Raw genomic sequence first — 11,730 nt, 5'->3', positions numbered from 1 at the left:
CCGAGGGGCGAGGGCCGGGGTCGCGCGCGGCCCGGGGCGTAGAGCCGAGTGTCACGGCGGAGAAGGCGGCGCTGGGGGGCGGGGAGGGCCCGGGGCCTGGCGCCGCCGCGGCCTCCGCGTGGAGGGGCGAGGTTGTGCTGCTGCATGTTGCGGGGGGCTCGGAGCGCGGCTGCGGGGTGATGTTGGGAGCCGGTGACGGTCGTCTCGGCCCGGGACTCGGTGGGTTTCCGTTGGAGGAAGTTGTAGGACATTTGAAGGCGCAGAGCACGTGTTTGTAATGGGCTCCTGGCGGCCGCAGTGGTGAGGCTGGCGCTGAGGGTGCGGAGTCGGGGGCGGGCTTTGGGGTGTGGGGGTGAAGGGTGGAGGAATTGGGTGGTGGGAAGGTGACTTGTGTGAGCGCTTTGTTCTTCGCTGGCTGTTGTTACTGATCTATAAGCGGCAGGCGGGAAAAGCGCACTTTCGGGGTTTACCTTGGAGAGAGACAAGCCCAGCTTTGCCTTCTCTGCTCGCACCTTATTCTCCTTGTTGGAACCGCTGCATGTGGCAGGCTGGACCGTCCCCGTGCTGGTGGGGCTTCATTTGTCAAAAAGGCTTTTCCTAGGGAGTGTTAAGCAGGTGAGCCAGGGGTGGTGCTCAGGAAGAATCTAGTGAATCGGTCCTTCGGTGCCCCGGTCCTATTCTGGTTGTCAGGCGCTAGTGACTTTAAGGTTTCTTTCAACGGAGGCGCTGGCTGACTGGCTGGTTGTAGTTAGGGGTAGGGAAAGTAAAGATTGGGACTGTCATTGTCCTCTATTCTTTTTGAAGACCCTAGTTTAATTTTGCTTATTGCGTTTGAACAGATCTCTGGAAACATGGCTACAGAACATGTTAATGGAAATGGTACTGAAGAGCCCATGGATACTACTTCTGCAGTTATCCATTCAGAAAATTTTCAGACATTGCTTGATGCTGGTTTACCACAGAAAGTTGCTGAAAAACTAGATGAAATTTACGTTGCAGGTAAGAACTAACACTTGCAAAATTACATGAAATTTTTCTATTGGATTTCTGGCTTTGAGCTAAAATAGCAACTTTTTGTGGTTTCCAATAAGTGTGGGAACTGGAGCTTTGCCTTGTTCGGATAGTTGGTTAATTTAGGTTTGAACCAGAGGTTAAAGTGTATAGAGGGAGGGATGGAGAGGGGCTGGACCTCCCTCGGGATGGCTCTCTGGCCTTATGGATAACTATATGACAGTATAGCAACAGCTGTTAAATGTTGGGAGCAGCCCATGTGACTTTTGGGGGTATTTTTGTAGTAGGACTCTTGTTAAATAACTTGGTAGCTGTAGGTCAGTTTTCTTGTCTTTCTTGGTGTGAAGGTTCCTTTTTCTCGTGGTACTTTGAAATTGAGTAGAGGTTCAGTGGTTATGCTTGGTATTTTTTGGTTGACTTTGGAATTTGTAGAGCTGTATATTTACTGTAGAACTATTGCAATGTTCAGGACTGTCTTCCTTGGACACAAAGCAGGATGTAAAAGTATGTTGAGTCCTTATTGTGTGGTTGAGAGGCCTATTTAGTTCAGAGTGGCTAAAGTATGCTTTTGATTATGTAGATAGGGGGATTAGGAAATCATTGTCACACATGTATCTGTGTTGGCCAGTACAGGACTTTCTAAAACAAATTGCAAACATTTTAAAAGGTGATAACTAATTAAGTTTTCTCTTCTCCAGGGCTAGTTGCACATAGTGATTTAGATGAAAGAGCTATCGAAGCTTTAAAAGAGTTCAATGAAGACGGCGCATTGGCAGTACTTCAACAGTTTAAAGACAGTGATCTCTCTCATGTTCAGGTAATGTCAGTGTAGAAAGAATTTTAAAATTTGAGTAGTTTTGATGTGTTCATTTAATTTTCATTAGATGAAAATGTTAAATATGAATGGAAACTTTTCTTTCCAGAACAAAAGTGCCTTTTTATGTGGAGTCATGAAGACTTATAGGCAGAGAGAAAAACAAGGGACCAAAGTAGCAGATTCTAGTAAAGGACCAGATGAGGCAAAGATTAAGGTATGTCTTTAAAAACTTCCTGTAGCTTTAAGTTCTTTTAACAATTTTCTAACTTTGGTAAACATTCCCTAGGTGTGATATGGATATATGTATATTTCTAAGATTATTATTGTTTTCTGATTACTTTGAAAAGTACTATAACGTTTTTTATTTTGGTTTTCAAAACAATGCATTGTTAAGTTAATCTTGTTACCTGGCTACTTGTTTCAATCTGTGCTGTTACTATACCAAATAAGAAAATTTCAAGAAACAGGTCTATTGTTAAGTCTAGATGCTTTTTGAAAAGGTTATGGACAGGAAACCAGTTAACTTCAGTACTGGTGAGGAATGGCTGATTGCTTTCCTAGGGAGGCCTGGGTCCCAGTGAATTTAGAGTTTTAATACTCCCTCTCCCCTTAGGTTATTGGGTTTAATATTAAGGATAGTTTATTTCTATTTCAGTGTTGTAAGCAAGGAAATAGGATGGGAATGAAAGTTTTGTTGTTGTTGGTTGGATTTAAGGTCGTATAGGAGATTAAGTGATACCAAATTTAGCTAGGTCTTGATCTTGTGTTGTTGAGATTTATAGTTCAGAGAATATGGATCAGCCTATTAGTTTTTAGGTTGGTGCTCTTTAATATGTCCCATTGTTCTTGAGCCAAGGGTTATGGTTGAAGAAAGCCAGTTAGTGAGAAAGGGCACAGGTATTCTGTGATATTTTGCCAGTCTTGGAAAAGAATGCCTATAACATGGACAGGATTGGAATATGAAATTAGTAGTTAACAGCAACCGTGAAATTTCACAGGTCTAGTTTTGAGTAAATTGAGGTTGAACTATAAATCTAGTTTTTCCATTGAAATGGGGTTTACTTGTCTTTGCAGTTAAGCCAGTTGTGATGATGTCTGCTTTGGGTTTGAGTTCATTAAAATTTTCTGGAAAGAATTAGTTTGTGACTTTTCAATTTTTGGAAGGAGGTGGCTTAAAGCTTTCATGGTACTTAAAATTGTGATAACATTTTTATAAGGATGTTTAACAGGGCAATAAGTAGTTTTTCCTTTTGTCTGTCTAGATTGATAATAAGTGTTATTTGGGTCATGTGAAGATTACATTAAAAAAGCCTAACTCTTCCAGTTCAGGAGTTAAATATGAGGAAAAAGTAAAGAATTTCATGGTTTGTTTGGTGTGGTCATAGTTTTTTTACAAGTTTGAGGGTTTTTTTTTTGCCTAGCGTTACACCATTAATTAGTTGTATTTGAGTGTAATGAAAAATGAACTACCTAGAACATATAGCTTTTTGCATTTTTCATAACGTGACAACCCCCCCAACCCAGGAGTAGAACCTGGCATGCCAGATTACGTAGACAAATAGTCTACCACTGAGCTATATGTCCCCAGTCTCACAATTTTATATTTAATGCTGTTTGAGTAGAAAAGGTTAAATTTTGGAGGATTGAGGTGACCTCAAGTCATTTAACATTTTGATAAGTTTTGTCATGTGGTCTCTTTATTTTAAATTGTCAACTAATTAATAGAATGGTTTTGTTACCTAGAAAACTTGTAGTTGAGATAGTGGAGAAGACTTTTTTGGGCTTTCCAACTTTTAATGGGTTACATCCTTTTAGTATTTTTACTTAAGATAAGGGGTGGAATGAAACTCCTAATTGTCCAAGTAAAGTGAGTTGTATTAATTTTAACAGTTGACTTTGAGGGAGCTAAATCTAGAAGTTATATTGTAGCTTCATAAAGTCATTTTGTCTACCTTTTCTGAATGATCCACGCTGTCCTGTTGTGTGTAGTACTTCAACGTCAAATAATGAAGTTTCTCCTGTAGTCTTTTAAGTTTCTAGACTTGGTGTAGGGGGTGTAATGTCTTCAGAGGCTGGCAAAATTACAATAAATGCCATTGTCCCTAGGTGTGGGGTGCAGGAATTATTTGGTAAGAAATCCAGAGCTGAGAGGTAATCAAATTAGGTACAGTTATTTTTAATGATGTCTGTATTAGCAGAGTAGATATATTTTAATCTCGAAAGTTGTTGATTTTAATTTTTACTACTCAGTAATTAATTGGAGACTATAAACACTAATTTGTACAAGATCCTGAAATTTTGACAATAAGGAATATAACAAACACATTAAAAGGAAAATTTTAACATAGACCCCAGAAATCTGTATGGGGAAATGTTAAGATAATTGGAAAGACTTGGAATTGACTGTAACTACTAACATGAATGTGGTTTTATGAATGGAAATATATTAATAACATTTGAACTTTTCAAGGCACTCTTGGAAAGAACAGGCTACACACTTGATGTGACCACTGGACAGAGGAAGTATGGAGGACCACCTCCAGATTCCGTTTATTCAGGTCAGCAGCCTTCTGTTGGCACTGAGGTAAAGAAACTAAAAATTTGTACCTTTTGTAGTAAAGTACAGGTATCTAGTTTACTAAAGAATTCTCTGTAATTGTTATTTCATATTTAATTTATAGATATTTGTGGGGAAGATCCCCAGAGATCTATTTGAGGATGAGCTTGTTCCGTTGTTTGAGAAAGCTGGACATATATGGGATCTTCGTTTAATGATGGATCCACTTACTGGTCTCAATAGAGGTTATGCGTTTGTCACTTTTTGTACTAAAGAAGCAGCACAAGAGGCTGTTAAACTGGTAAGTTTTATTTTTTTTCCCTCATTAAGTCTTTACATTCACTGTCCTTATTGTCTGGTTTTTCTTAATGTGCCGTAAGAGTTGTGAAGTTCTGATGAGATACTATGCCCTAAAATTTCCCAAATACAACACAGATAGTTAAGATTCAAAATCTATAAGGTGCTGCTATAAAATTCCTAGTTGATTATTGAAGCATTAGCTTTTGGATATTTCTGTTTAAGTTTCAAATTATGGTTTATATAACTTCAGATTAGTTTTAATTCTGTGAATTAAGGAAGTTGAGCTGGGTATGATAGCTTATGCCTGCAATTCCTGTACTGAGTCAGGATTGCCATAAGTTTGAGGCCAGTCTGGTGAGGTAGGGGAGAAACAAAAAGTTTTAAGAGCCAGGTGTGAGTTAAAATTTATGGAATCTATCAATCTATAGATAACTTACTATGGCAGATGTTTGTTAAATTTGGCATCTTTGGCTCATTTCTTTAATCTGCAGGCTGATTTCTCCTGAAAATGTTTTTCTTTGCTCCCTATTAGATATGCAGGGTACTCAAGACTAGAAGTCCTTAAGATTTCTTTCTTTTTTTTTTTGATGTTGGGGATATTTGTGTAATTTTATTTCTGACAAACATACTAGCAGACAATATATTGTGATAATATTTATTCCCTTTAGCCTGTCTTATCTCTCCTGCTGTCCCTCTTCTTCCCAATTAGCCCTTTGATGACTTTTGTGTATGACTCACTGAGTTTAATTAAATTAGGGTTGCTTGTATGAGCATGTGTAGGGGGCCATTTGCTGGATTGTGGACATCTTACCAGTAGCTACACTACTGAAGAAAATGACTCTCCCTCAGCAACCATTAACTGACAAAAGATCCTCTGGGATGCATTCTGCCTCATGAGGCCCGGCTTGATCCATGATTGAATGTCGAAGGGACCAATCTTGTATAGGTCTTGTGCAGGTAGTCTCAGCTGCTGTGTGTCTCTGGTTGCAAAGGCCATGTCATATCCAGGAATTGATAGCATTCCTCTTCACCCTCCTTACTATAGTCTTTCGACCCTACTTATGTGGTATTCCATGAGCCTTGGAAAGGGGTGATATAACTGTCCTGTTTTCAGCACTAGATGCCACTTATTTTCAGCACTTTGACCAGTTTTGAGGCTCTACATTAATTAACTGTTACTGCAGTACGAAGTCCAAGGCTGAGAGCAGCACTAGTCTGTGGTGGATATAAACATAAATATTTAGAAGGCAGTTGACTACATGTCCACTTAGCAAAACGTTATTATAGTGCCCCTTAGGGCCTATAACCTCCCTTCGCTAGCCATAGACTTTTTATTTTTTTGGTCTTTTTGAGACAGGGTCTTTCTGTAGCCCCAGCTGTCCTGGAACTCACTATGTAGACCAGGCTGGCCTCGAATTCAAAAAGATCCACTTGCCTCTGCCTCCCAAGTGCTGGGATTAAAGGCGTGCGCCACCACACCTGGCTCTATCCATAGACTTTTGACTAGGTTTATAGTACTAGGCATATTCTCTTCCATGAAGGTGACCCTAGATTTTGTCAGAAAATGATTAGGGGAATTACTGTTAGGATATAGGTAGCAGTGGGTGGTTTACTGCCCAGTTTTTGTATAGCCTTTACTGGTACAGCATTCTTAACCTAGAATTCTGAATTGCTATAAAATTGGCAAAGTTTCTGCCCCCCTCCCTCATCTTTTTTGTAGCCCAGGCTGGCCTCAGATAATTTGCTATGTAGCCAAGGATGACTACATAGCATCCTTGTAGTCAATACAAGGATGACATTGTATTCATAATCTTACTGTCTCCACCTCCCAAGCATCAAGACCAGCTCAAAATCCCAACCTTTTTGTGCATCTTGTTTGACTTTCTGATTTGGGATGCCCATCTTCTATTTTTTTAAGGCAGACCTTAAGGAGAAAAAGAAGACAGATATACTTTATTTTCTGTATTGCTTTAATCCCTCTGCTGAGGAGTATAACTGAATATGGAGGTTTAACATTAAGAATGGATATATTTGAAAGAAAATTTCTTTAAAGAGAAATTTACAAATTTAAATTTTAAAATCATGGCTAACTTTTTCCTCCTTAAAAGAATATTTCTCAGCTGGGCATTGTGGTGCATACCTTTAATCCTAGCACTTGGGAGGCAGAGGCAGGTGGATCTCAGTGAGTTTGAGGCCAGCCTGATCTATATAGTGAGTTCCAGGCCAGCTGAGGCTCTAGGGAGACCCTGTCTCAAAAAGACCAAAAAAAAAAAAAAAAGCCAGGAACTATTACTAGTAAAGCTAATGTAGAATTAGAAATTGATGGGGCTGAAGAGATGGCTAAGCGGACAAGAGTACTGACTGCTCTTGCAGAGGACCCGGGTTTGATTCCTAGCACCCACATGGTGGCTACGAACTGTCCTTAACTCTAGTTCCAGGGGAATCCAAAGCCTTCTGACCTCCACGGCATTGCGCGACACGGGTGCACTCACATACATGCAGGCAGCACACTCATACACATAAATTAATAATTTTTTTTTTTTTAAAAGAATCATTAAGTTGGCATTACAGGCTAAACTTAATTCTTAATCACAATAAATTATGGTAGGTTCTCATTAGAACTTATTTCTAGAGGTGTCAAGAAACCATAGAGGTCTGGAAAGGTAGCTCAAATGGGTAGATGTACTTTTTTAAAATTGTGGTCTTTTTGAGACAGGGTCTCCCTGTAGCTCCAACTGTCCTGGACCTCAATATGAGACCAGGCTGGCCTTGATCTTACAGAGATCTACCTGCCTCTGCCTCACAAGTGCTGGGGTTAAAGTTGTGAACCACCGTGCTCAGCTAGGTGCTTTTCCTTTTAAGCCAGGTGACTGGAGTTGGATCCTTGGAATCCATGTAAAGATGGAAGGAAGGAGAGAACCAACTCCAGAGTTTTTTCTTGACTTGCACATGGATGCAGTGCCTTGTACACCCTGTACACATCATACATACACAGTAATAAATGAAATTAAAAAGCAAACCATAGGATGAGGTTAAATAGTAGAGTCAGATGACAACATATAACCTCTATTAGCATGATTTTATACATTGCCTTGGCTTAGTAAATACAATATAAAGTTACATTGTTATGGTATGCTCATTTATAGTCTCAGTATATTTCATATATTAATGTTTTATATATTTTAACTCCAGTATAGAAAGTTACATAGATAACTACCTAACTCTGCACATTGATTCTAGGTTTTTCTGTATGATTCAAGTCCTTATCAGGGTGCATATGTTTTACTATTGGGTTAATAGGCTTTTGGTGCCTTTTAAAAGATCTTTTTGATGGCATTCATATTTGTTGGATTTAAATTGAATGTATTCAGCATTTGCTTTTTTTTTTTTTTTTTTTTTTAAAGGGATTCTTTTTACTGTGCATAGGCTTTGGAGATTTGCCTCACTAGAACTAGATTTTAGAAGAGACGAAATAATTGAAACAGTCCATGGAAAATACAAAATTAAAATTGACTTGGATGGTTTTTTTGCTATTTTTTTCCTCTGGAAATGAGTGTCTTTTTCCTAAATAATTCCTCAAGAGAGAGAGCATGTTTAGAGTATCCTCATTTGGATCATATCTTGAGGTTCTATTTGAGTTACAGGGTTAATTTTTATAGAATTGAAATGACATTCTAGTTATACATGACCAAATGTTGAGAATATGCCTCTTGAATTATTTATAGGTCAAATTGGAACATTTTCTTTTATGGGGCTATTTTAGGTTGAAAGTTTTTTGTTATATATATATTTTTTTAAGACATATTTTTATTTTTTATATATGTGTGCTTGGCTGCATGTGCACCATGTGTGAACCTGGTCTCTTTGGAGGCTAGAAGAGGGTGTTTGATACTGTGGAACTGGAATTAGAGATAGTTGTGTGCTGCCATGTGAGTGCTAGGAACCAAACATGGGTCCTCTGCAAGAGCAGCAAGTTCTCTTAGATGCTGAGCCATGCAGCCACCTGCCCCTTTTAATTAATTAATTAATTAATTAATTAATTAATTAATTAATTTGGTCTTTTTGAGACAGGGTCTCCCTGTAGCTGCAGCTGTCCTGGAACTCACTATGTAGACCAGGCTGGCCTTGAACTCTCAGAGATCCGCCTGCCTCTGCCTCCCAAGTGCTGGGATTAAAGGCGTGCGCCACCATGCCTGGCCTCAACCTACCCCTTTTAAGTAACCATTTAGTTAGTTTGTTCACCTAGGCTAAAAACTATTACAGAATAATTTAGATTTGCACATGCATCATCTTTAATAGTGGGTTAATTGATGTTAACAGCTGAAGTCTTGACATTAAGCAACTTAAAATTTACTGTTTTGAGCTGGGTGTGGTGTCGCAGGCCTTTGATCCCAGCACTTAGGAGGCAGAGGCAGAGGTAGGTGGATTTCTGAGTTTCACACCAGCCGGGGTTACAGGGAAATCTGTCTCAAAAGACCAAAAAAAAAAAAAAAAAAAAAAAAATCGTATTTTAAAAAATATTTTTGTTCTTTGAGAATTTCATACAGTGTATTTTGATTATCATATTCACCCTCTACTCCTCTGAGATCCACCCTATTTCATCTTCACCCCCCCCCCAATTCATGTCTTTTTTTCTTTTTTTTTTTCCCCCTAACCCATTGATGCTGGATGTGATGGTATATGCCCTTAATCCCAGCACACAGGAGGCAGAAGCAGGTGACTCTCTGTGAGATTAAGTCCAGTCTGGTCTACATAGCAAGTTCTAGGCCAGCTGGGTCTCTTGGGAGACCCTATTTCAAAAAGACAAAAAAAAAATAACCTGTTGAGTCCTATGTGTGATGCCCATGTAACTTCTGGGTATGGGGCCATCCAATGCAGCTTGGTTGACCTATCAGAGGCCATATTCTTAAAGAAAACGCTCCCCCTAAGAAGCCATCACCTGTCCAGAGCTCCTCAGTTAGGGGTAAAGACTCATGAACCCCTCCCTCTTTCCTTGCTAGATTGTTGACTGGCTTGATCTTGCCCAGGCAACCACAGCTGCTATGGGTTAATCAGTGCAGAGGTCCTGTCATAACCATAAGAGACTGTTTTGCTCTGGTCCTTCCTGACCTTCTGGCTCTTAACCATTCTCCCAAGATTTGGGATGGAGTGTGCTATAGATGTCCCAATTTTGGCTGAGCACTCCATTGATACTTTCCGTACTTTGGGTAGTTGTAAGTTTTTTATCTATTGCATGAAGAAAATTCTTTGATGTCTGAAAGCTACAGTAATTTATGGATAGAGAGGAATTTAGGGGTCAATTTGATACTATATCCATTTAGCAGGATAATAGTAGGTTTACTACTCTTCAGCCTATAGGCTTCCACACATGGACTCTTGACCAGGTTTGTACTACTAGACATGTGTTTCTTCCTGTATGAAACCTCACCCACCCAGGGCTCAGGGACCATTGCAGAAGAGGGGATGGAAAGATTGTAAGAGCCAGTGTTGGTACATGAAAATAGGTAATAGAGGGTTTTAGGCCTCTTGGGAACTTAGTATATGAACTTGAAACAATGGTGACAGCATACATAAGTAAGACCCATGTTGACTCAGACAAAAACCCAGCATGGAACTGGGGAAATGGGCAACTTGAAAAGGAATCAACATATATGAAGCAGGTCTTAAATACAATAAGAAAGTGGTTGATTACCCCCATATAATTCATAGGGTTCACTGCTAGGTGAGTTTGTTGATGATGTTTTTCTCCTCAGCAGCTTACATAGTACTTTTTAGTATGAAAGCCAGGGAGAAAGCTTCCTGACCAGTACCAACTTGATTTTTTTTCATGCCCTATAACTAATGTGTAATAACATTCAGCAATAGGGTGTTACAACATTAAGTTCTGGTGGGCAACTAAGAGCAATAGCAGAAGCCTGTTGTATAAGGGGATCTCAGGGACACTTCTGACTAACAGTTTGTGGCACTTGCCTTTTTACTTGGCAACCTAGGAGCAAAACCCCCTGTGTGTGTAAACTCATACACCATACATGCACACTCTTAGGAATATATATGAAGTTTATAAAATACTAGGTTTTCATATGGGTTTTTCAGACATCTTTAATGTTAATTATCCCTCCTCACCACTTCAGGTTTCTTTCTTTCTTTTTTTTCTTTTGGTCTTTTTGAGACAGTGCTCCCTGTAGCCCCAGCTGATCTGGAACTCTATGTAGACCTGGCTGGCTTTGATTTCTCAGATCATAGAGTTCACTTGCCTCTGCCTTCTGAATGCCGGCACTAAATGCATGCGCCACCATGTCTGACCATACTTTGCTTTCTTTTTTGGCCTCAAAGTAAGCTATTACTATTTTCATTTCAAGACTACCTTCTGTCCTGTTTTCATACACTTTAAAAGCCGGGCATGGTGGCACACGCCTTTAATCCCAGCACTTGGGGAGGTGGAGGCAGGCGGATCTTTGTGAGTTTGAGGCCAGCCTGGTCTACATAGTGAGTTCCAGGACAGCTGGGGCTACAGGGAGACCCTGTCTCAAAAAGACAAAAAAAAACAAAAAAACAAAAAACCTAGTTATTAATGCTTTGGCTTCTTATTAGTTAGGTTGTCTTAGAAAGCCTTTCTACATTTTGAAGTGCTTACTTCCTAGAAGATCCATGCCATGATAGTGTCTTGAATATGATACAAAGAGGTTTTACTTAGAATTTGAAATTATTTCAATTAAAACTGTCATGTAGTTGGATAAATAACCTGACTGGCTAACTAGTGCCACCATTTATGATACCAGAAGTTATAGTATTCCTACCTATCTCTGAGATTTTCTAGCTGCTGTTTGCAATAATTTAAAATTCTGTGCTATGTGCAGTTGTAGGGATTAAGGGTAGATTAATGGGTAATGATATTTTCCCTCTTCTCCTATGAGATATTTGGAAATAACAGTGTTTCAGATTGTCACAAAAACCGGGGAGGAAGACTTGGTTTGTAGCTTGGTTGATAGAATTCTTGTGTAGCATTCATGAAAGTGTTTTGATCATTGGTACCAAAAAAACCAGG

General features: G+C 39.4%; 1 protein-coding gene across 5 annotated transcripts in view; it reads left to right on the top strand.

The window, feature by feature from the left end:
* Positions 1–11,730, top strand: part of Syncrip (synaptotagmin binding cytoplasmic RNA interacting protein) — a 36,897-nt gene that overhangs the window by 888 nt on the left and 24,279 nt on the right. For 3 of the 5 annotated variants that reach the window (XM_008830672.3, XM_008830671.3, XM_008830670.2), the window contains exons 2-6: positions 840–999; positions 1,710–1,828; positions 1,935–2,042; positions 4,299–4,412; positions 4,510–4,686. In XM_008830672.3, the coding sequence (XP_008828894.1) occupies positions 852–999; positions 1,710–1,828; positions 1,935–2,042; positions 4,299–4,412; positions 4,510–4,686 (666 nt within the window). In that variant the 5' untranslated portion in view covers positions 840–851. The remainder of the gene's footprint in view (positions 1–839; positions 1,000–1,709; positions 1,829–1,934; positions 2,043–4,298; positions 4,413–4,509; positions 4,687–11,730) is intronic. The other 2 variants (XM_008830673.3, XM_008830675.3) reach the window with 1 other exon arrangement.

Source organism: Nannospalax galili, unplaced genomic scaffold, assembly GCF_000622305.1.
Source record: "Nannospalax galili isolate Female #2095 unplaced genomic scaffold, S.galili_v1.0 scaffold195, whole genome shotgun sequence".
NCBI lineage: Eukaryota > Metazoa > Chordata > Mammalia > Rodentia > Spalacidae > Nannospalax > Nannospalax galili.
Note: the sequence above shows the minus strand (reverse complement) of the source record. Positions and strands in the feature narration are given on the sequence as shown.